A 25,130-nucleotide genomic window follows, 5' to 3' on the forward strand; every position below is an offset into this window, starting at 1 on the left:
TCAGCTTCTGCGCTCGGGGAGGCCGGTCCCCGGCGCTCTTCTCCATCCGCGGGCGCCGGATCGGAGATGCGCTCTTGCTCTCTCTCTTTGCTGCTGCTGCTGCTCCGCCTGTGTCGTAATTGGAAAGTCAGGAAGAGCCGCTTTGCCGGGCTGGGCGCTCGTGGCCGTCCGCGTGTGCGCCTCCTCGCGCGTATGTGCTTCCTCGCCCGTCTCTCCCTTTCTGGCGCGGCTGCTGCTGCCTCCGCCGCCTCCTCCTCCCGCTGCCTCAAATAGCCAGCAGCAGCTCCGCGCGTCACCGGCGCCTGCTCCAATGGCGAGGCGGCGGAGAGCAGGGCGCACCGGGGAGGGACGGAGGGCTGCCTCCCTCCTGCCACCCCTCCCCTGCCAGACAATATGTCATTCTTCTCCGCTCCTTTGCTAGCCGCCCACCCCCTTCCCCCCTCCCTTTTTTCGCCAATCAATCCAGTCCCCTCCTCCATTTGGGAAATTTACAGGAAACCCAAATTCGCTCTCCTTGTTGGGCGAAGCAGATTTTGAAAAAGCACAACACACACAGGCACACACAAACGCGGCTGCGGTGGAGCATAAGAGAACGAAGAACAACATGCAGCCCCCGCTTTGCAAACCCAAAAAACCCCCTCCAGCAATTTCGGGAAAGGCGCCGCGGAAATTGCAGAAGTATTTCAGTTCAGAAAGGGATCTGCAGGGCTTTTTTTGCAGATAAAAGTTTGGCTGCTTTTTGGGGGTGGGGGGAGCGTCCTTTACCCCCCACCTTTAAGCGATTGCATGGGAAAATTCTTCCCCTTCCTACACAACACACACTTGGCAGCAGCTCGCCTGACCTCGCCTCTCCGTTTGCTGCTGCCTCTGCCCCAAAACGCGATCGGGAAAGCAGTAAACAAACGGGGCCAGGTTTGGATACCCCCCCTTCCTTTCCCAGGCGTAATGCAAGCCTCAGCTGGAGCGGGAGCGTCCAGATTTTGCAAATTCTGTCATCCCTTGCCAGTCGGCACCGACGACCATTCTTGGTCTAGTTGCAAAGTGCGTGGTTTTTTCTGGAGGGGGCGGTCGGGTCGCTCAAGGTAACCACGGCAAGCAGTCCTGCAGCTGGCGAACTCGGCTGCAGCGCCCCGCCGACCCCGGATCGCCCGGTCCCGGCCGCGGCCCTCCCCGTTTCTCATCGCCGCCGCCCACCCCACGGCCCTGATAAAAGCCGCCCAAGTGTACCTGCTGGCCCGCTCACCAGGCGCCCCCTCGCCCCAGCCCGGCTGGGAAAGTTTGCGCGGCGGACTCATCCTTGGAGTCAGAAGCCATGATTATGGAAATGGCAGTCGGCGGCGGCAGCATCAGGCAGGCGGGAGGGGCTGCCTCGCCGATCCCAGCTTAGTGCAGCGGCGGCGGCCCCGAGCGAGCTTCCTTCCGAAGCGAGCCGAGCGAGGGCGCCCCTGCTCCTTCTGGCCCGAGCCTGGAAAAGTGCTCCTTTTCTCACTCCGTGCGACCCCCTCCTTCGGGCAAAGGCAAGGGGAGGGGGGGGCATAGCGCTTTGCAAAAGTTTTCGTCCGCCCAAAGCAAGGCGAAGTCGCCCAAAAACTACCATAGAGATAGCAAAAATTTCAAAAGTAGGGGGTCCATGGTCTGGCTTTTGAAACAAGGGGGTGGGGGTGATAATAATAATAATAATAATAATAATAATAATAAAAAATAAATAATAATAAATAATTTATTATTTATACCCCACCCATCTGGCTGAGTTTCCCCAGCCACTCTGGGCGGCTCCCAATCAAATGTTAAAAACAGTACAGCATTAAATATTAAAAACTTTCCTAAACAGGGCTGCCTTCAGATGTCTTTTAAAAACAGGATAGCTGTTTATTTCCTTCACATCTGAAGGGAGGGTGTTCCACCGGGCGGGTGCCACTACCGAGAAGGCCCTCTGTCTGGTTCCCTGTAACCTCACTTCTCGCAATGAGGGAACTGCCAGACGGCCCTCGGCGCTGGACCTCAGTGTCTGGGCTGAACGATAGGGGTGGAGACGCTCCTTCAGGTATACAGGACCGAGGCCGTTTAGGACTTTAAAGGTCAACACCAACACTTTGAATTGTGCTCAGAAACGTACTGGGAGCCAATGCAGATCTCTCAGGACCGGTGTTATGTGGTCCGGCGGCCGCTCCCAGTCACCAGTCTAGCTGCCGCATTCTGGATTAATTGCAGTTTCTGGGTCACCTTCAAAGGTAGCCCCACGTAGAGTGCATTACAGTAGTCTAAGGGGGAGATAACTAGAGCATGCACCACTCTGACGAGACAGTCTGCGGGCAGGTAGGGTCTTAGCCTGCGTACCAGGTGGAGCTGGTTTGCAGTGCTTAGCTAATTGGAACCACTGATTTCACAGAATCAAGTTGGAAGGAACCCCAAGGGTCATGTAGTCCAACCCCCTGCAATGCAGAAATCTCAACCAAAGCATCCATGACAGATAATCATACAACCTTTGTTTAAAAACTTGCAAGGAAAGAGAGTCCACAAGCCTGGAGTTGCCAGGGTGAAATGCTTCATTTTTCTTTCATTTGTATTTTAAGCTGAATAAAAAAATATGTGCTTGTGGAGTTTGCGAAAGGTGCTGAAGTGCTGAGTTGTGTTTATGGTTTAATAAAAAATAAACTAGACTCAAGAAACCAGACTGAATCTCTTTCTTTAAAAAGGGGTAGGATTCCTTTCAGTAGAAGAGCTTCTGCGCTGGATCATGCCAGTGGCCCATCTGTCAGCATTCTGCTCCCCACTGTGGCAACTAGATGCCTAATGAAGCCCACAAGCCTATTATTATTATTATTATTATTATTAATTTGTATATTGCTTTTCATCTGAAGGTCACAGGGTGGTTCACAACATAAAAATACAAAATGAGAACACAAAAAAATAATAAAAATAACAAAAACAAACCAATCTGCCCCCCCCCAAGCCCCCATATTTAAAAGGACGTAGAATGTTAATCAGCCAAAGGCCTGCTTACAGAGAAATGTTTTTCTCCTGGTGCCTAAATATAAACAATGAAGGTGCCAGGTGAACCTCTCTGGTAAGAGCATTCCATAAAGAGGAACCCGCTGCAGAAAAGGCCTGTTCTCGCCTTGCCACCCTCCGGACCTCTTGTGGAGAAGGCATATGAAGAAGGGCCTCGAATGATGATCACAGGGTTCAGGTTGGTGGTCCTTGAGGTATTGTGGTCCTGAGCCATTTAAGGCTTTATAGGTCAAAACCAGCACTTTGAAATGACCTAGGAACTAATCAGCAACCAGTGCAGTCAGACCAGGTTCGGTGTTATATGCTCAAAGTGTCTTGTCCCAGTGAGCAACCTGGCCCAGGGAAGTAGTGCCTCCCTACAGTGCCCTGGTTAGGCTTGTGTGCCCCCCCTTGGGGACAGAGGTTGCTGCTGCAGCGGCGGGGGCAGGGGGCAGAAGGTAAACACCCTCTGTGCCCTGTTTCCCCCCCCCACGCATGATTGCCCGCCTGTCAGCAGCGAGGGCAGGGTGAGCACGGAGTGAGTGGGTGGTATTCAATGCTCGTCCTATTTGGAGTAGATCCATTGATGTTAATAGACATGATTAATTTAGGTTCTTTAATTTAAGTGGGTTTACTCTGAGTAGGACTTAGCTGAATATAAGATTTTTAGCGTAAAGAGGGAATGCTTCCTTAGCTGTGTGCTCACTTGATACTGCAAGGCCCTCTCTGTCCCTTCTTGAGGTGTCCTGCCCCATAATGGAGAAGAACTTAGGGATATCCACATTTAACTAGAAGTGATTCTTGTGGTGGGGGAAGAGACAGGTAATGACCTCCCCTAGACAAATGGCACAGAAATAAAGCACTTGCACCTATCACTTTTGTAAGTAAGTGCTTGTTGCTTTTGTTCATGTGTACACAAAAAAGTATGTCTTGCTTTTCCAAATCATGCACCCCTTTCTGTTGTTGCTATCAGCCTAGAAGACAGCTCTTGAGTTTCTGTAAACTTCTGATTACCCCATGTTGCACACACTTTTGAACCATTTGGATAAACTATATCCAAACTTGTATTGAACCCTTTCTACAAATTGCTGATACCTCTGATCCACAACCTACTCAGGACCTAGAATCACGCATATACAGAAAATGTTACAAAAGCTTGGGCATAGGTTTGGAAGAAGTCCAACATTTAAGTGTGACTTGAGCCGATGTTTGTTTTGTGATGTCTCTATGGCACTGTTAAGTTGTGTTAATCTGAGTTCTTTATTTTCAGGCCTAGTTCACATGAAATGAAAAACCGTGGTTTCCAGCTATGTGAAGAAACTTGTGACGAGTCTTAGGCTCACACATTTCTCCCATTTTGCTTTTACAAGGAGATTAGGAGCTTCCGCTTCTGCTTTTAAACAAACCAAGTTTCCTGTGATATCTGAACATGGGTGACTGGTTTGTGTTTTAACTATTTGTTAAATCTGTATCCCACCAAAGGGGCTAAAGACTGCAATGGTAAAGGAGAATGCAACAGATTAAAACAATGGTTCTAGTTCCTGGCTTGTTCTCACAGATTGTAGTTTAAACAAACCACCATCTCCTGAATTAGAATGTCACAAGGAACTTGGTTTGTCTAAACCTGTGGGTGGGTGCTTTTGATCTCCTTTGCTATGCACAGAACAAGATGGAGTGTGTGCACTCTAGACTTCATGTAGTAGGATTCCATAGTTCCCCGTTACATCTGAACTAGGTGTTAGTCTTACTGCGTTACAAAGCAAAACTTTACGCACCTTTATAATTTCCATAGGATTATTTTTTAAAGGATCTTCACAAGCTAACATGGTACTTGGAAGAAAGTACCTTGTTGTCTGTGGGCCTTGATATTTTCATTTAATCTGTTTTGGGAATTGAATTGTTCAGTCTTCAAGGCTTTTAATTTCTTTGGTGAGTTTCACTTTTCTATTAACGCACAGTGCAGACTGGTGTTGTCAAGGCAGTCTGTAAGCATGAAAGACAAAATAATTTTCTGAAATACCACAATGCATTTGAGGCTCTATGCAGGGCAGCTTTAGGTAAAATAGTGATAAAAAGTCTTTAACCTCATCCCAGGAGATTCTCATCTTGTGACCTGCTAGCTGCCTTCATGTTACCGCTGCCAGCGCACATGAGAAAGTTTTGTGATCTTCTCTCTCTCTGTTGCATTGTGAAATGTAACATAGAAATGCAGCCACAAAAATCATATTTATTGTTTGCTTACACCTTTTATATATTAATGAAATTGTGATGCCAAAGATTTATAGCATTTGCTTTTACTTGGGATACTAGATTTTCTTGGGGTCTTTAGTTCTTCCAAACAAGTTCATTGATTTACAGCAATTTAACTATAAATCTGTATGAACATCATGGATAACTAATGTGCGGATTTCCTCCATGAATCTCTACAACTCAGGTAGTGTTAATAATTTACTTGGTATTTTTACTATGATCTACTACTGCCTGTACAGAGGTTTTCATGCAGTGTTGTGGAAAATGTGTATGTGTGGTCATTTTATCACACAATAAGAATAAACAGAACTCGCTGCATAATGGATAAGTGTTAACACTTAGCAGCAAATGAAACTGATTTCATTCATTATAAGTCCACAAGAACTATTTAAATGAACATTTTCAAGCAAAGCCTCATCTTTATCAACGGAAGAACTCAAGCAGGGCATCAACTGAGAAAGTATATTCGCCGACAAATTACCTGGCAGGAAATGAGAAAACTGATTCCTCCGCAGAAGAGCATAAACGTATTAAACAAAGGCTTAAAAAAAATAATCTGCTGCATTGGAAGTTGGCCCCTCAAAAAAGCACTGTTTATGTAGCTTTCTTCGTTTGGAACCATAAACACCAATATAAAAATGATTTTATTGCGGCGCAACTGTTAGCCATCAAGCTGCATTGCTAAGCACATTAAACTGAGATAAATCGGAGTAACAAGCGGGCTGGTAAAACCACATGGCTGCATGCTCTAATTGGTTTTCCAAATGAGAATCTGAAAATATTTATTTATGTAAGTTACATATACTGCTTTTCAGGTGGTTTGCTTGCATAAAATTATTAAAGCAACATGCATGAATGAAAATTGTATAATAAAGCAGAAAAGCCAAACAACTGTTTGTCACTGGAAAACCTGTATCACTCCTTCAGGAAAGGGGAAATAAACATAATCTAATCTATGCCTGGTGGAACATTGATTCTTCTAGCATAAACTTTACAGCCCAGGTGGGCGATTTGTTTTACGGGCCACCTTGGGAAGGGAGTTGCAGCCTAACCCCACCCTCAATTCCTCCAAAGTGGGCTACCACAGCTGCTATGCTCTCAGCACACTTTTCTGGCAACTCTAATACTCTTCAGGAGACTGGATTTTGCTAGTCCTTTACTTCTGCAATTGCTAGCCCAGTGGGCTAAACTAGAGATGGCCTGCCAGATCTCTCATGGTATACTTGTTGCACTTTAAAAACAAGCTTCAAAGCGGCCATGTGGGGCTGCTTATTTAACTGACATCTTGTACCTGCCCTCCTGGGCTAAACAGGTTGTTGGAATTTAGATTGAGGAAACAGTGTGGCCAGAATGGCTGCAGCAGCCTTTGACCCACTGCCAGTGCCTCACATTGCTGTTTTGAAGCAAAAAAGAAATAAATATGTACAGGAGGTCCTGATCATATACCCCCTGTGTCAAGTCTGATAAGTTTTGAAGTTGGCTCAGAAAACAAAATATTAGTTAAGAAATACTATTAAGGATGAGAGTTACAAATCACAATCTAAATAAGAATATTAAAAAATAAGTGACGAATGCTGGTGGAGGGAAGTCACAGAGGTGTAGCATTTATGTTTGTGTTTCTGTATTGTCGGTATTTGAGTTGGTGTAATTGTGTGGTTGTATGTGCATTGTAAATAATAATATAAAAGAGTATGCTTAAATAAAAGTGCGAGAATAAAAATTGCAGATTTTTTGTTGTTGTTAAGTAAAAACATTTTATGACCTCTTTTCCCCACCCCCTTGATCTATGATATGAGAGAGGAACACTTGATACGGGAAAAATTTACAGAAAAAAATGTTCTGCATGCTTTACGAGAACATTATTTTCTCCTGTCACTTCCTGCTCCCAGGTGGTGGTGCCCTCTAGCACACCCCTGGGCACGCCTCCCCCCTTCCCCAGCATTCTGGCAATATCTTTTACTGCCCTGGTTATTGCATGCATTGTCGTATTCTTTACAGTCCACAGCAGTCAGCAGTTCATGTTATTTCCTTGTGTAGTGCACTAACTTGAAAATCATGGTGGGTTTGGGTTTTTTTTTTGGTAGAACATCTGATTTGCATGCAAAAGGTCCCTGGCTCAATCCCTGACATAGAGCTAGGAGTGCCCCCTGTCCCAAACCCACAACAGTCGCTGTCAGTCTATTTAAACAGTGCTCAGCTACATGGCCAATGGTCTGACTCTATAAAACATCTTTCCATGTCCCTATGTACTTCTTCCGCTGGAATATGTTGTTACCTGTCTGGACTGGAAACGTTGCAGTAGTGTAACCCATTTACTGTCATTGAACTAAGAACTGACGGTAGGCTTTATTGTTCAAGAAGCATGTTCACGAAAGTAAAGGTCAGGATCAGAAATAGCCGACTCTTGTTTCGTTGCAGATCCATGTTTATATATTCCTCGTTTTGCACACATGCTGGAGTTTGGCGATAAGAACCATGAGGTTTCCATGACTGCCCTAAGGCTCCTGCAGCAGATGAAGAGAGACTGGATGCACACAGGGCGACGGCCTTCGGGGCTTTGTGGTGCAGGTATGGAAGAATTTGCAGGAATTGTCGGGTGCATAGAGCAGCAGCAGTGGGTTGTGCAGAAGGTGCTTTGCAGGTGACACCCTGTTCATTTTGTAAGAAGCAGTTGGTGAATTGACAAGCACGGCCTTAGAATCAAGCTGAAGAAGGTTGGAATTCAACTCCAGGGACTAATCCAAAGAGGTTGGATAGCGCCTTGTAGGCCTCCTTCCTGTAACTCCTGCAGCCAAGCTGGTGTCAAACATGTTGTTGTTGTTTAGTCGTGTCCAACTCTTCTTGACCCCATGGACCAGAGCACACCAGGCACTCCTGCCTTCCACTGCCTCTCGCAGTTTGGTCAAACTCATGTTGGTAGCTTTGAGAACACTGTCCAACCATCTCATCCTCTGTCGTCCCCTTCTCCTTGTGCCCTCCATCTTTCCCAAGATCAGGGTCTTTTCCAGGGAGTCTTCTCTTCTCATGAGGTGGCCAAAGTATTGGAGCCTCAGCTTCAGGATCTGTCCTTCCAGTGAGCACTCAGGGCATCATTTCCTTAAGAATGGATAGGTTTGATCTTCTTGCAGTCCATGGGACTCTCAAACATACTGCTCTGCTTTCCTTTGGACCACATCAGCAGAGCCAAGAGGCGGGTATTGTCCTCTGGGCAGCTCAGGACCCATAGAAATACACACTGCCCAGGTTTGCACCCCAGGGAGGTCACTTCAGTGCTGCTAATGCAGCAGTTTGACTTCACCTCCAAAGGTGCACTCTGTTGTCTCTTGAGATAGATGGATGCCGACAACAACAGAACGGTAGATCAAACTCTGCTGGTAACCAATCACTGTATGGTTTGCAATAGATCAGCAAAGACTTTGACTCCCAATTGTTTCACAAGAGCAACAACAGAAAGCCCTTTCTCCCTTTCTAAACTGTGCTGCTGATAGGAAGAAAGCTTGAGGAAGAAAACCAGGGCTAGGTCTTTGTGTGACGTGACGGAAATCTCAGTTCTGGTGCTGGAAACAATTTCCAGGGTTGAGCACATCTCAGAGGTACCCTGTCCCTTAATTTAAACCAGGGGTCGGCAAGGTTTACCTTGCCTGGGCTGGTTCACTCCTGTGGAGATTGCTCCGTGGGCTGGATCATGTTCTGGCGCCGCGGAAGCGAGTCCCTGCTCCACGCTGCGCTGTTTAGTGCAGCTCGCGGGGACTCGCTGAGCGGGCAGCTCTGTTCAGGGGCCGTTTAAATGATCCCTGTGGGCCACGGGTGGCCACCCCTGATTTAAACAATGTGTCCCCATGCCACTATTTTGCATCTGGCTGCGGTTGGTGGGGGCTTGAGGTTTTGCCAAAGAAAGCAAGGCCAAAGTCCACCCTCCGCTGGCCTAACAGAACCCCTCGCAACGCGGCATGAGTTTCTAGTGGAGTAATCCGCACATTAGTATTCCTCGAGCAGAGACAATAAGCTCCCTGAAGAGCATCGTGCTAGTGGTTTTTGTAGCACATGGAATTAGGTGATTATGTAAGAGCAGAAGAAAGGGCCTCCTGGATCAGACTATGATCAATCTTGTCCAATTTTCTTTTAACAGTGGCCAGCCAGATTCCTTTGGAAAACTCTGAAGCAGGGCCGTGAACACGATGGCATTTGATTGCACTAGTCAGCGAAGTGATACCACAAAATTTAACCAATTAATCAGTTTTTCAAAGATTAAAACAAAACCAACTCTATAAAATATAAGTGCTTTAAAGAGACTTGGGGGTGACAGGTGACGTTGAAGGGAAATGCCCAATTCTCCCTTAAAATACTCCCTTCAAGACTATGACTACTGTGAAGTGTAGGTACAGGGTGGTATCAGACATTAGCCATTCTCAGTGCCATATAAAAATGCATGAGTAGAAAGACTCGCACTTGTACAATGAGACTTTTTTGCCCTCTTCCCCCACCCCCATGTGTGCCCTGCACTATTCCTGTATCTACTCCAGAGGGTTAGGGAAACAGAGGGCAGGAGGAGAGGGGAGAAAGTCCCATTATGTAGAGCAAGACTGCTAGCACAAAGTGAAATAAATGGGCAAGTTACTTAATTCTATTGATTTCGAAAGGTCTACTCTGAATCTAACTATTGCTGCATAGTGCCCATTATGTGTTAGCAGTGCCCTTTTCTTCAGAATTATTGTTTATTCACATGCAAACTTGTACAGATTTTATTGACTAGGATTTATTGACTTGGGTGACAGCCCTGTGAATAAATGTTGTTTGAAAAAGTGGCGTTTTTTTGTTTTTGTTTGGACTCTGCTCTTAGTTGATTTTGCTGGGTGACTTTTCAGGTTCTAGAATTAGGGAGAAAATTGTCCCCCTGTCCATTCCTTTCTGTACTTTAAAAGCTTCTGTTGTGCTTTCAATTGAACCATAGATAACTCAAGCCCTGGTACAGATTACGGTGGAAGGGAATTTGCCCACAGATCCCAGATATTATACAGCTGGATCAGAAGGCAATCCCATTTTATTTAAGCCAGTGTTCTGCACCTGTTTGTCCTGGACAGATTTATTCCACAACTACAGGTCAAGCATTTTTTGTCATATTTTATAATCTTTTTTTAGGTTGAGACAGTTTCACTGATTATGTAGATGAGGGACAAATGCAGAACATAAATAACATCCATCTAAATGGTAAATGGGTGCACTTGGGAACCCTGTTGGGCTTGGGATGGATGGACTAAACCTTCTTTCCATCCCCGGGTGATCCTCGCCATTGAGAATCAAGCCTTCTTCTATCTGCATAGCTCCACCCCTTAATCTGCATAGTCACTTAGCTTCTTCAATGCTACATCATTTTGCTTCAGGCATGTCTGATCATGATCGTTGGGGTGAGGAATGTGAACTTTGCATCAATGCTGGAGCTCTTTGGCCTTTACCTTGCAGTGTGTGTGCATGTGAGTTTGCAAGGATATGGTGTGTCCAAAAGAAAAAGAAAAAAGCCCTGTGTTGCATTTATAGAACTTTTTCTGCAGCTGGCTTGATTTTACTGCATGCAAAGTAAGTTTTATAAAATTCCAATTTAATCACTCTGTATTCAAGCCCAGAGCTAAACATCAATATTTTAAAATTAATATGAGAATTAGAATTTCAGATGGTACTTGCATGACTCACTGTATTCCCTTGCTTTCCCCCGCTTTGAACTGCCTTTTGATGTAGCCCTTTCCCTGTTTATGCTCTAGCTCTTCTAGTTGCGGCAAGAATGCATGATTTTCGGCGCACTGTGAAAGAAGTCATCAGAGTGGTTAAAGTTGGCGAATCAACACTAAGAAAAAGGTAGGTCAAGTTTGTGGGGGTCTTCACATTTTACGTAAGATGCAGTGCAATGTGTTTACCATGAGGACAGGACTATTTTACACTTCTAGAAAGACATTCTTTGCCTGCACAATCCTGACCCTGTGCAAGAGTAGCAGTTTCACACAGAACTTTCCACTGATAGGAATATGAATGGTGGTGAGCACCAGGGCCTAGCTTGGGCTGTGAGGAGTGGCTGTACCCAGAAATAGGCTGGGAAGGTCAGTTGCTGGTCCTGGAGCCTAGATTTGAAGAGCTGAGGTCTTAGCAGGGAGAAGGTACTGCTCTGTAGGCTAGGCAAGGTCAGAAGGCTTGGTATCCTTTATTTATTGCAGGGGGTTGGATCAGATGACCATTGTGGTCCCTTCCAGCTCTCCAACTCCATGATTCTAGGAGGCATAGCCAACTCAGAGGTTTCTGAAGAATCTGAAGGTATCTGAAGAAGTGTGCTTGCACACGAAAGCTCATACCAAGAACTAACTTAGTTGGTCTTAAAGGTGCTACTGGAAGGATTTTTTTATTTTGTCAGAGGTTTCCTGTTACTCGCCAGTTACTGGTGCCAGTGTTGCTCACCTAGACGGACAACTCACTTGACCATCTCCCATGGTTATGAAATTCCAGGTTCAAGGTCTGTTGTTGTACCTTACAACATACCCACTTTGAGTTTTCCCTTAGAGAGTGACTCATTTGAAGTTGTCTTGCATTGGAGAACTCTACAGAACACGAGGCTTGTTGAATTTGCATTCGCCCCAAACTTGTGCCAAACAATTTCCTCACCTTTGTACTTAGTAAGACCTTCAGCTCAAGCGGGCTGCCAAAGCTATAGGACAGTGAAGACAAAACATGGGAACTCAGCTGCTCCCACCCATTACCAATGTCTTCAAGGATGAACATGTAGTGCATGTAGACTTCCCCATTCATTTACACAAAAAGAGCAGCTCCTTTTTTATTTCCTTTGCAGGCAGCTTCCCCCTTCATTGAAGTTAAGGAGGCTGCCTTTCTGTACTGTGAACTTTGAAACCTCCTATATGATATGTTCGAGGGATTTTGGGATTGGAAAAACTGTTCTAAAATTAGTCATTTCTACAGAGACGTTAAGGCAAGGATTCCACTGCCTTGCAAGCATTTCATTTAATATGCTGGCAACAAAAATTATTAGGGCTTAGGCTCAGATGCTGTGGACTTGTTTTAAGTAAAACCCATGGGATGTATTTGCAACTCATAGGATGGAAGGTGATTCTCCCTGTAGCTTGCTGCCAATAAAAGAAATCTCTTTAAAGCCCAGCATTTGAAATGCTTCAGAGGTTGAAGTGAACCATACAGTAGCAAGCACAAATGAGTCAACTTTATTAAATAATACGCCATTGATGGGTCTGAATGACAAAGGTGTTGTATGACGGAAATTTTCCATGTAATCCCATATGTTTAATTGGCACAGCATTTTTAAAAAAAGTTTTATAAAAAAAAGGCTTTCTGTTTTAAAAAGTGTTTGTGTTTTGTCGAGTTCATCTTGCAAAAACACATTATACACTTTTTAATCATTTGCATTAAATAGGAATTCTAAAACCATTGTCTGTACAGTCGAGTGGTATGGAGCTTGTCATCCTCCCTTAAAAAGCAAATAGCTGCAGAATTATCTCACGGAAATTTTCTATTGCTTATGCTTTCAATAAATGCTAAAATACTTAAGTCTGAAAAATAACTTGAAAATACAGTTTAATATATTGGATGTATTAGTGGTAAGCTAATAGTTTTTGACCTGGCAATATATCGTGAATTATGTGTGCGTGTGCGTGCTGTGCCAAAATCACAATGTGGGAAAAACTGTGAAGCTAGCTAATGCCTCTATATACCTCCATCTTTATCTCAGATATTGTGATTATATCAGTATATCACAATGTTTAGCTGATGGTATATTGTGATGTTGAAAACCAGATGTCACCCAGCCCTACTTGACGCTGTTGTGATTGACAGGTGGCTGGTCCTGCATATGTGTCAAACTTGGCCCAGATCTAGTTCACCATCCCGCTGCTTTATAGCATCAAATGGCGTATCTTTAATTAATTTTTCTTTCTAATCCACTCAATAAGTTTCATAGCAAATCCTGGCTTCATAGGAACATCATTTGAAAGCCACAATTCTGACTGATTGATCTTCAGTTGATCAACATACCGATTTAAGCCCATTTAAAAGCGTGTGGCACTGCGGAGCAGATACTTTGCACGGTTTCCAAATCATTTGGATGGATTATTGGCGCGCAGCCTTCATTTTATTTGAGTGATAGCAAATGTGCTGAATTGTAGTGGAAGCACATTCATTTGAGCAGTTGTTTAAAATGAAGGAGCGTAACTGCAAAATTCGTGCTTTGAAATGTTTACTCAGGTCATGCATATCAACTAAATTGACAGTGTTATTTACTTTGACAAGGTAAACGTGACAGCTGAATTATTTTCAGGGAGCTATAATTACAACTGTATTTATCACAAATCCATAAAACATGATTGATGTTTCTCAAATAACCCCACATTATATTGCATTTATCGCAGAGGCATATTCAAAACAAACCTTTTTGAGTAAGTCTTCCTGAGCCCAAGATTTTTCCTTCAAGCACTTAGATTCTTGAAATGTCATTAGGTAGAAGTTGGCTGAATTAATAAGTACTTGTTTCACATAACTGTTTAAAACACACACACACACACTGCTTCTTGTGATAGACATTGCTTTTTCACCTGAGGTTTTTCTCAGGGTGAGGTTGGGAGTAGATTTCTTGCCCCTTTCTTTCCCTGTCCCTCTTTTTCTCAGTTCATTGTATCTGAGGAGGACTGCAGTTCAGTGGCAGAGCCCATAATTTGCACGCAAAAGCTCCCAAGTTCAGTCCCTGCCATCTCCGGGTAGGACAAGGAAAGACGTCTGGTAGAGCTGTCACCCGTCAGTATAGACAAGGAGTTCTTGTTGGACTCCCAGCTCCCATGAGCACCAACCAGCAGAGTCAACGATCAGCTGTGGAGGGAACTGCAGTTCATCTGAAGGGCACTCCATTGCCTACCCCTGATATATTGCGCAATACTGTGTTATATGGAACAATGGTCCTATCTTCCAGAATCTTCTTGGTCATTAGTTTCTGCCTTCCATCAACTGCATCCAAGTGTCGGAGCTTTATAAAATCGTATACACTAGAACAGTGCACACTCTTAACCTGTATTGACAGTTTTTGGAGAATACATAATTCTTTTGCTTGTTTTCCCCTGTTCTGGAGGGTAGGTCTCAAACCAATGGCTCCAAGTTGCAAGAAAGGAGATTCTGACTAAGCACCAGGAAGAACTGTTTGAAAGTAAGAGCTGTTTGACAGTGGAAGGGTCTCCCTTGGGAGCTTGTAGACTCTCCTTCCTTGGAGGCTTTTAAACAGAGGCTCGATGGCCATCTGGGTGCTTTAATTGAGATTCCTGCATTGGAGGGGGTTGGACTAGATGACCCTTGGTCTCCCTCTACAATTCTAGGATTCTAGGATTCTTATACTGAATGACATTTCCTTCGGCTTCACTTTGTAGGGGTGAACAAGTTCATGTACACAGCAGACTCTAGCATGGAAGAAGTGATATTCTGTTTTTTTGGGGGGGGGGTTGGGCTTTGTGATAGGTCAGGTTCTGATGCTTTTCATGAGCATTGTATTAAACTTTTTTAACAATGAAAGAGAGCAAGATGAGGAGAGGTTATATTAAGCACTCGGGGTAGGGTGGGGAACATGCAATGTCAGTGGTTAGCGGATATGTGTCAGTCAAGACGGATCTTGAATCAGCTGTTAAGCAGATGGCTGAGAAGAGGAATTTGGGATCTTACCAAAAGGAAAAGAATGTTTGTTATGAATGGAAGTGCATGGCTTTTTTTGGTATCTGGATACAAATTTCATTGGAGAGGCACCAAGAATTGCTTTGCTAAATTAAGTAGAGGCCTGAAATACATACTAGCATAATTTCAAAGTGCTATCATTGGTTGAATGACAAACAGCTTGCTCGCACATTAGGCAAAGATCCAATCTGAGTATCTTTCTGATATTTCTTCCAGTAAGTTCACTGATCAACCTCTGTTTTCCTTCCATAGAGAAAGTGCCATTTTCCCCACAGGATTTTCCTCCAAGCGATCTAACATTTCAGCAAACTATTTACAACAAAGACACTAAGAATTTGCTGGTAGACTTCAGTACTTTCATTTTCACACTCGCTTAAGCAGTTGTCAGCATTGCTGTCGCTTGAGAGTTGCAGCTACAAAGTCAGTACAAAAACAACCCAAAATGTTTTGCTGTTTCTTCCTTTTGCCCTTAGACTATCATTGATCCATAGATGAGCTAGAAAAATTTTGGGTCCCCGAAGATTTCTTTGACATAGTCTGTGACACTTGTAAGAGGATTACAAGTTATGTTTGTCTAACTCTGACAGAATCATTGCTGCTTTTGCCGGAATTAGAAAGCACTTGTCTAAGTTCAAATCTTTACAGCACCCTTGGCTTAAGGCCAAGCCGTGCTTAGGTTTCCCCCCCTGGACATGTGGCCAAAACCTGGTTTCTTGACTAGCAATATGCTAATCATTGTGATGGGTCAGGGACTGGTATGTAGATGTCGTGATGTGAGGATACCTGCATAGTATTACAAGAACTCCTGGGAGGTACAGCACATTTCTGCTTCTGCTCTGAACAGACACACATTGCCTTGCCTTGTCGCATTTCTGTCATGGGGGCCAGCAATCCAGGGTCACAGTTGAAGAGCATGCTTTGGTAGCATCATAACCTGGTCTTGACATGTAGAGCGTTATCTCATACAAACCTGCCAGCTCGATAAGGGTCAAATCTGTTACCTGTCTCAAAACAACCAGCCTGTTTCTATCCTCATACCTCCCTTTTTCATCTGCAGGAGCTCCTATGTTGCTTCACTTTTTGCTGGCCACTTTTGAGGGTGTTGTGTTGGAGATAGGGGTTCATGGATGTGGATTCAGACAGTGCTCTCTTCTTTCTATTGGTGAAAAACGAGGCACTGATATTCATATCTTGATAAAAGGCAAATCGTTTCTGTCTTACCTGATGTTTTGACCTTTAGTTTGAAGGGCTTCAATTACTTGTGGTCTCTTTTGGTGGGGCAGGATCTGCAAGACCTGCAGATTTATTTTTTTTGTATAGATGTGGGTTGTGTTGTTTTTTAAAAAAGTTTTGTATTGGTTGTGTTCGTTGTCATTGGTTTTTGGGTCTACATTGTAAGTCACTTTGGATGACTTCGGTGAGGAAGGTGATTTAATAATGATTATACCAGTGCTGTGGGTGCCAGCACAAAACGACTGCCATGGGCGGCAGCAGCAACAACAAAAAATGTGATTGTATTCTGTACTTGTGATGCTATCACAAAAAGCACTGTGTGTGTGTATAGTACAGGCTTCCTTAACTTTGGCCCTCCAGATGTTTTTGGCCTACAACCCCCATGATCCCTAGCTAGCAAGACCAGTGGTCAGGGATGATGGGAATTGTAGTCTCAAAACATCTGGAGGGCCGAGGTTGAAGAAGCCTGGTATAGCAGGAGATAAGAGAGTTGGATATAAGTCAACTTAGGCTAGAGCTGAACTGCTATCTGGTGTCAGCCAGCGAGGCAGCTAGGGTGGCTCCTTTTTGCTATCTGTTCTTTTATATCATGTGACAAGGCCACCGTGAGAGTTAATAGGGCAGCCCCCAGGACCCTCCCCACCCTCTTAGGTCACAGTAGGAACAAGGGCCAGGTGTCGCATCCAGTTTCAGTTGGGGGTGGGGTTCAGTGCTGTCCCTATTCACGCCTGCTTCCAGACTGCTACCTGCTCTTCTGTATGCACTATGCATGTGTGTGCAGAATGAAGAAAATAAAACAGAGAAACTGATTGGTGAAAGAAACCAGCTATCCCATCTCTTGCTGGCAACAGGTGTCTCAATCACAGCTTCCCCCACTACCACCACCAAAACAAGCCCAGATCATTTTCTTTCTTGGTTGGTCCCAATCCAGAGGTACAGAATTATCTCGGATAGCCAGTTCTGTAACTTGTAAAGACTGTAACTTTTCAGGAAGTGGAAAAAGGGGCCGATTACATTGAAAAACCTGACCTGAAGATTCAAGGTGAAGCTTGTGATGTATGTAATGCCTTCTTGGAGAACAGTTGGTACTTGAATTTCTGCAGGATAGGTCCTCCTGGCATGAGAGATGGATGGTTCATCCACTAGGCATAGCTTTTGCCATTTTGTGGCGTACGGTTGCTATTTCCCCCCAGTCTGAGGAGTGCTTGCAATGCAGGTGCTAAGAGCAGAAGCCAGGAAGTCCCTGCTTCAAGCTTCACATTCGCCTGGAGCTCATCAAGTAGTGGTTGCAAAGTGATTGTCCTTTCAGCTCCAGCTTCCTGCCAGCAGCAATATGGGGCTGATAATATTGGCCTGCCTCACAGGATTACTGCAAGAGTATATGAAGTGCTTTGAACACTTAAAATGTGCTATAAGAGTGCAAAGTGTTATTAAGTACGTAGTGTTCATCACACTTGAAGTGAGGAGAGGGGGGAGAAATGCTTCTAAAAGCAGCATGGTTATTCCCAGGCCAGAGCTGGGAATCATTTCTTGTACTCTATTGATTTGAAAGTATTGGATAAATTTCCCCCACATTTTTGTATTTGTGTGTGTGCTAAAAAAAAACAAAATGTCACTGCTCGAGCTTTGCATGTGTAACATAACATTGCACATTCGTTCCCAAATATCTCAAGTTAAAGGATCTCAGGTTACAGGCTTGGAAGGGACCTCTACTTTTGACGCTGTAGGCCTTGCTGTCAGTGCAGGGCTGGATGACTTAAACTTGATTGCAATATGGGGGCTATCATGAATACTTAAGCAATATTGATTTATTACATTTTTTTTGAGGTGAACGTAAAGCTTGTTCCTGCATTTTAATTTGACTACTGTTAATGAAGTAGTAGCGTCTTCTATTTTTGTGGAAGAAGGCTTTCTCTGAGGTCTGACCCAGTCATTTATGGAATGTTCATTGTATATCTGTAGAACTTTTAAAAATAATTATAAGAATTTGTACAAATGGTTTTGTTGCTTTTAGAGCTTGCATTTTTTGTATTTTATCTCATTTTTATTTTGTTATATACAGTGCTTTGATAGCTTCAGGCTGTGCAGCAGTTTATAAATTAGTCAAGTTCATGATAATTATAAAGATTGATTATAAAGGAAATTAAATGCAAGAATTTCCTTGTGACTTCACTGTTTATAACCCCGCTATCCATGGGCATATATGTTCTTGCAACTCATGATAACACTTCATACATCTGATTAAAGCTCTTGCCCTATTTAATTGTTAGTCTAAAGGTGCCGCAGTGTTCTTTCTTATTTTCGCTGCAGCAGATTAATATGACTGTCCCTCTGGAATTGCATTTCAATGGGCATTTTATGTTGGAAAAAGGGATTATAGGCCTTGCTTGTTGGTCATTAAAGACGGGGTATTTGAAATTGTTTTGGCTGAGCTCTTTACTTAGTTTTGTTTTGAATTGGGGAACATCTTTTACATCTTTTTCTGTTGGTCTGCTGTGAAATTCATGGAGAGAAATCCTGTGTTAACCTTTCCCCGTGTGTTTTTAGACTTACAGAGTTTGAAGACACACCTGCAAGTCAGCTAACAATAGATGAGTTCATGACAATTGATTTGGAAGAGGAATGTGACCCTCCTTCATTTACAGCCGGTCAACGAAAGATAAAGATTCAGCAGGTGAATGCTTTTGTACGCATAGTTCTTCCTTGCTTTTTGTGCGTGGAAAGGCAGTGTCTATAGAATTCTATCCTGCTTTATTCCTCCATCTGGAAGCCCAGAGCGATGAAAAAAGAACCACATGAAAGTGCACATAATACCAGCAAGATCATATAATAGTGAGGTCAGCTCCAACACGTCATCGAAACCTGATGTGTAAAAATAATTCTCAAAAACAATTAGGATCTACTTAGACCCATCCATGTGTCATGAAAAAGAAAAAAATATTTAATATCTGTTTCATCATTCATCTAAATGTGTGAACTTTCCAAAGCACCAGCACAAAGAAGACCCTGCCCTAAGCCCTTTCAGATTTTACTTTCAGCGCAGAGCAAAGCATTGCCAACTGATACGTGTGAAATTTCATTGATTGGCGTCAGCTTGAACTATAGTTGATTTTATTGATTTATTATTCACACATTTTACAGTATACCTTCTGCATCTTTTTACATTTTTTCATCTTACAGCATTTCATTCAGACTTCCCAAACTAACCCTCTAGAGAAAACCTTCATTATGCTGCATCTCCATTAGTTTCTCCCCCATTCTTTACTCCCATCTTTTCCTTAGTTTCTATTGCTGCTGCTCAGAAAATTGTTCCCACTTGCAAATGGATTCTAACGTCACCTCTTTTTAAGTATTCTCCAAGATATTCCCACTTGCCCCTTGTTTCCCTTTCATCCCAGTCCCTTATTTTGGCTGTAATACTTGCTAATCCTATGAACTCTATGACGTTTTTGTACAGCCATTGATCTTTAGTTGGTATGGCGCTATTGTAGATTTTAATGCTTGCTTCTTTTGGGTAGGGATAACAGGAGATAATGCGGGTGGGGTGGGTGTGTTTGGTGTTTTCCACATTGTATTGTCATCCCCCCCATTTCCAAATTTCAGAGGTGAGTGTGGTCCTTCTATAGCCAAAGTGGTACCATTTGCACACGAGGGAGGAGGTATCGACAGGCACAAGAGAACCCCAAGGCTTGCAAAAGTATAAAAAATCATTAGAAAAAGAAAAGTAAGGGGAGAACTTCCCCGAACAGATAAGTGAGGATGGTGTACCCAGGGGACATGGAATGCTGACTGTTAGGGTGGGGGACAGAATGCTGGATGTGGGGAGGAAATGGATTGAATATTGGTGAAGACAAGATTGACTGGAGCAGTAATAATAATAATAATAATAATAATAATAATAATTTTTTATTTATACCCCACCCTCCCCAGCCAAGACCGGGCTCAGGGCAGCTAACAACCAATAATAAAAACAAGTTGATTAAAGTACAATTTTTAAAAAAGATTAAAATACAACATTAAAACATTAGGATGCAGCCTCTTCACAGGAGGAGAAAGGAAAAAGAAAGAGGGGGAGGGAATCAAACTGGTTCTAAGCCAAAGGCCAGGTGGAACAACTCTGTCTTACAGGCCCTGTGGGAAGAAATCAGATCCCGCAGGGCCCTGGTCTCATGAGACAGAGCGTTCCACCAGGCCGGAGCCAGTGTTGAGAAAGCCCTGGCTCTGGTTGAGGCTAATCTAATTTCCTTAGGGCCTGGGACCTCTAGGGTGTTGCTATATATGGACCTTAAGGTCCTTCGTGGGGCATACCAGGAGAGGCGGTCCTGTAGGTACGAGGGTCCTAGGCTGTGAAGGGCTTAAAGGTCAAAACCAGCACCTTAAATCTGACCCTCAGGATCATTCTACACTGCGGCATTTCGTTGCAGGCCCAGCTTGTTATTCTATATTGTCATTTGCTCCTAGCAGAATACTGATCTATTGTTAAGTACAAACACTGTAGGTTGAATCTATTCTGGGCAATGCCATGTTGGCTTGTGTAGCCTTCAATTCATTTGTAGCACAATTTGTCTTCTGTTTCCACTGGTACCCTGATATTACATGAGCCATACTTGTTGCTGATACAAAACTCGAAAGGTACCATCCTGCAAACAAATGCACTATCCCAGCCACTCATTTTTAAATGACATAGAGCAGCGGTTAGTCCTCCAAGCAGCTGGTCCTCTGAGCTACTCACTCAGAAAGAGGTTTTACTTAACCTTCCAGTGGTGTCCAAACATTTTTCAAAGAGGGCCAGATTTGATGACATGAAGGGCCGTGAGGGCTGACCAAAGGGCCAACCAAAGTTGTTGACTTTTTTAAGGATTGAAGTTGTTGAGGTTTTTTTAGGATTTCACCCCAGAAAATAAACTGCCACAGGGCCCGGATTAGGCCCTCAAAATGGACTTTGGACATGCCTGCCGATTGCAAGGTTGAGGCCGCTGAAGTGCATGGGGATGGCTTCATTTCAGATATTATTTAAACTCCCCCATTCACCTCAATTTATCTGGTGAGAACTGCATGCTTGCTGAAAGCCACCCTGCCTGCCCGTTACCCTCTGAACAAGTTCTCATCCTGGTGAGAACTGATGCTGCCAGATGTACATTTCAGATGTCTGAAACTGGTGATGAGGAATTGGGCAAGCAAGTCCAGGCTGAAAATTCAGATTCCTAGGAAACAGCCTTGGATGTTTTATTTCCTTGGGTTTTTTTGAGTTTGGCCCAGAAACATACCCACCCACATGTCCAAAAAGGCAGACACAGCTGAGCTACTCAGTGCTGTTTTATTTTATCTGTATTAGCTGTGGGCTTTGGCAGGGACGGGCTAATATTTGACAGTGCCAAGAGAAAAATGAGTCAAGTCTGCTACTGGACACACACACAGCCCTTTCAACAACTGCCAAAGAGGCATTCATTACACAGTCTAACACACATTCTGGAAAGCTGTTGAATGACATGGGTGGTGGTGATACGCTTTTCATATTGATAAAATTATTTAAAGAAGACCCTTCCCCAATGCACTGATAGCTCAATTTCTAACAGCTCTTCACTTCGTTATGATATTACCTTTTATTTATTTAGAACCATCAATGTGTAGGGTGTCTTTCTTTACATGTGAAAACGAGAAAAATCTTTACATGTGAAAATGAGAAAGAAAGAAAGAAAGAAAGAAAGAAAGAAAGAAAGAGGGAAGATGCAAGGAAAAGGGGGAGGAATGCTGGCAAAGAGAAATGCCACTGGCTTCATAGAAAAAGTGGGGTTTTTTGAGGAGGTGCTGTAAGGAAGAATGAAATGGCATTGTGGAATAGGCATTCTGCAAGGGAGGATTAGGCTATTTATGATTGCTTGTCATGATGGCTATTACCTCCTGCACTGAAGCCAGTATTCTCTGGTATCGCTGAGGATTACAAGTGGGAAAGTGCTATAGGGCCTACATCCTCCTCGTGGGCTTCCTGTAGGCATCTGGTTGGCCACTGTGAGAGCGCATCGCTGGACCAGATGGGCCACTGGGCTGACTGAGCAGAGCGCTTAGGTTCTTATGCCTAGAGGGGCAGCAAGGGTGAGTGGGTGGAGCCATTTGAGAGCAAGCCTTGCCCAGTCTTGTGTTTGGGCAGCAGAGGAGCAGCAAAGTTTGAAGAATGAAGGTCACAGGCAAGGGGTATAGGGGGAAGTGAGAGCCGAAAGATGGGTCAAGTTCTCAGAGATTTTTAAAGGATGCACTGGATGTGGGAGGGATCGAGAAAGGAGGGAGGCGTGTGATCTGAGCAACAAGGAGTGGTGGACGGTTTTGGCTGCGGAGCTTTTTGGCAGAGGCGAGAGAGGACTGAGCTGTAGCCAGGGAACGCTCAGAGAGAAGATAGTTGAAGAAGTGAATCTGTGCCAGCCCTGCATCAGCGGTTTGAGTTCAGTGCCCGCCTTTGCTTGGGAAATTCTGCTGGGCACGAGCGTTCGCTCCGTTTGCAGAGCCGTCACAGTTGCTTTCAACATAATTCCTGGCAGGTTACCTGCTGTGCCCAAGTTCTCCCCATCAGCTCACCACCCAGTGCAGCGACAAATTTATTCTGACTTACCAGATTTAAAATCTTTCACACGATACAGCTAAGCTTATTTTGTTGCCTGTACATTCCTTCTCTTCTGTATGCCACTCTCATTCTTCCACCCCAATTAACCAAGGCCACAGCTGGAAAGGTATTTGCTTGTTAATTGGATTCCCCCCCCCCACCAAAAAAAACCCCTTTTCAAGTTCTGCTCCCACTGGAGATGCCCAGGGTTGGGGGAGGAATACAACGTTACATAGAATTCTGTGTTTCAACTGGTCCATTTTAAAATAAGCACTGCTATTAATTATGATTAAATTGCATTGGAATTGCTCCAAAACGTTGCTTGCCAAGACATGCAGAGTGTCACTAGAATCTGCTCCTGAGCTGATTGTCCTGAAATATCTATCACTAATTTTGCATAGAAATTATTATCACTGTGGGGGAAAACACCCACCCACCTCCTCCTCCTCCTCCTCCTCCTCCTCCTCCTCCTCCTCCTCCTCCTCAGTGTTGTCTTTAAATCCTCTTTCTCTAAAAGGTTTTCTAGAGACATTTTCAAAAAGTTCTTATCTCCACCAGATCTTTGCTGAAACTTAACATAGCCTTCTGAAACTACAACTATGTAGTTTCCAGAATGCGGCGGCTAGACTGTTGACAGGAAGCGGCCGCGAGACCACATAACACTGGTCTTAAAGACCTACATTGGCTCCCAGTACGTTTCCGAGCACAATTCAAAGTGTTGGTGCTGACCTTTAAAGCCCTAAACGGCCTCAGTCCAGTATACAGTGGTACCTCGGGTTACATACGCTTCAGGTTACCTACGCTTCAGGTTACAGACTCCGCTAACCCAGAAATAGTACCTTGGGTTAAGAACTTTGCTTCAGGATGAGAACAGAAATTGCGTGGCGGCGGTGTGGCAGCAGCGGGAGGCCCCATTAGCTAAAGTGGTGCTTCAGGTTAAGAACAGTTTCAGGTTAAACATTAAAATATTAAAACATTAAAACAGTTCTTCCTAAACATTAGGAAGAACTTCCTGACAGTAAGAGCTGTTCGACAATTTGCTGCCAAGGAGTGTGGTGGAGTCTCCTTCTTTGGAGGTCTTTAAGCAGAGGCTTGACAACCATATGTCAGGAGTGCTCTGATGGTGTTTCCTGCTTGGCAGGGGGTTGGACTCGATGGCCCTTGTGGTCTCTTCCAACTCTATGATTCTATGATTCTATGGTTAAGAATGGATCTCTGGAACGAATTAAGTACGTAACCAGATGTATCACTGTACCTGAAGGAGTGTCTCCAACCCCATCGTTCTGCCCGGACACTGAGATCCAGCGCCGAGGGCCTTTTGGCGGTTCCCTCACTGCAAGAAGCCAAGTTACAGGGAACCAGGCAGAGGGCCTTCTCGGTAGTGGTGGAATGCCCTATGGAATGCCCTCCCACCAGATGTCAACGAAGAAAACAACTACCAGACTTTTAGAAGACATCTGAAGGCAGCCCTGTGTTTAGGGAAGCTTTTAATGTTTGGCGGACTATTGTATTTTAATATTCTGTTGGAAGCTGCCCAGAGTGGCTGGGGAAGCCCAGCCAGATGGGCGGGGTATAGATTAATAATAATAATAATAATAATAATAATAATAATAATAATTCTGAAGGTACTTACACATTTGGATGCTGACTCATTCTGTCAAGGATGTAGCTGGGAATGATACCAAAGGATCTATTCAAACTGGGTGGCAACATGATGCCAGAAGAGATATTTTATATAAAGGAAGTGCATAGTGACGCACTCTGGAACAAAAGAATCCACCTATGTGTATAAGGCAATGGCCACAGCTCCATGGTAGAGCACAGGCACGCAGAAGGTCTCTGTTTCAGTTGTCAGCGTTCCTTTTATGAAGATCAGACAGCAGTTGATGGGAAAGACCTCTTTGTTAGACCCCAAACAGCCAGCCTGAGCAAACAATGCTGGGCTGGGTGTTAAACTAGTTTGCACCCTATAAGATGGTTCCCTGTGGCTTAGAATAGGGGTTGCTAACCTTTTTGTCCCAGCGAACACATTTCAGATTTTGAAAGAGTGCCCTGGGTGCCAGTCACAAAGTGGCTGTGGCATAATACAAAATCGCCGCCGGCATAAAACGAAGTGAGAGAAAGTACAGTCATGTCTTCACCCACCACCTCGTGACAACCTCTTGCTTACCATGGGAAGACAGCTTTGGACTGCTGGTACAAGAAGAAGATACAGAACACAGCTACTCAAATGATGAGCAGGCCAGAGCATCTTTCTTACAAGGAATGAATAAGGATGTTACAGATTTTAGTTTGAGAAAACAGTGGATTTAAGTGGGGTGGGGTGTTAATAGAGGTTTATAAAATT

The 25,130-nt window shown here is 44.0% G+C and overlaps 2 protein-coding genes across 2 annotated transcripts in view; one reads left to right on the forward strand and one right to left on the reverse strand.

Annotated features, from left to right (window-relative positions):
- The window catches only part of BTBD6 (BTB domain containing 6), a 3,752-nt gene extending 2,393 nt beyond the window's left edge, over window positions 1–1,359 (reverse strand). Inside the window, exon 1 of the mRNA XM_080989193.1 lies at window positions 1,228–1,359. Within this exon, the coding sequence (XP_080845319.1) occupies window positions 1,228–1,295 (68 nt within the window). The 5' untranslated portion in view covers window positions 1,296–1,359. The remainder of the gene's footprint in view (window positions 1–1,227) is intronic.
- BRF1 (BRF1 general transcription factor IIIB subunit) overlaps window positions 1–25,130 on the forward strand; it is a 200,807-nt gene that overhangs the window by 72,780 nt on the left and 102,897 nt on the right. The window contains exons 6-8 of the mRNA XM_080976442.1: window positions 7,660–7,809; window positions 10,998–11,091; window positions 18,736–18,862. Of these exons, the coding sequence (XP_080832568.1) occupies window positions 7,660–7,809; window positions 10,998–11,091; window positions 18,736–18,862 (371 nt within the window). The remainder of the gene's footprint in view (window positions 1–7,659; window positions 7,810–10,997; window positions 11,092–18,735; window positions 18,863–25,130) is intronic.

The sequence above is a fragment of the Podarcis pityusensis genome (genome assembly GCF_964106645.2).
Source record: "Podarcis pityusensis genome assembly, chromosome: 1".
Taxonomy (NCBI): domain Eukaryota; kingdom Metazoa; phylum Chordata; class Lepidosauria; order Squamata; family Lacertidae; genus Podarcis; species Podarcis pityusensis.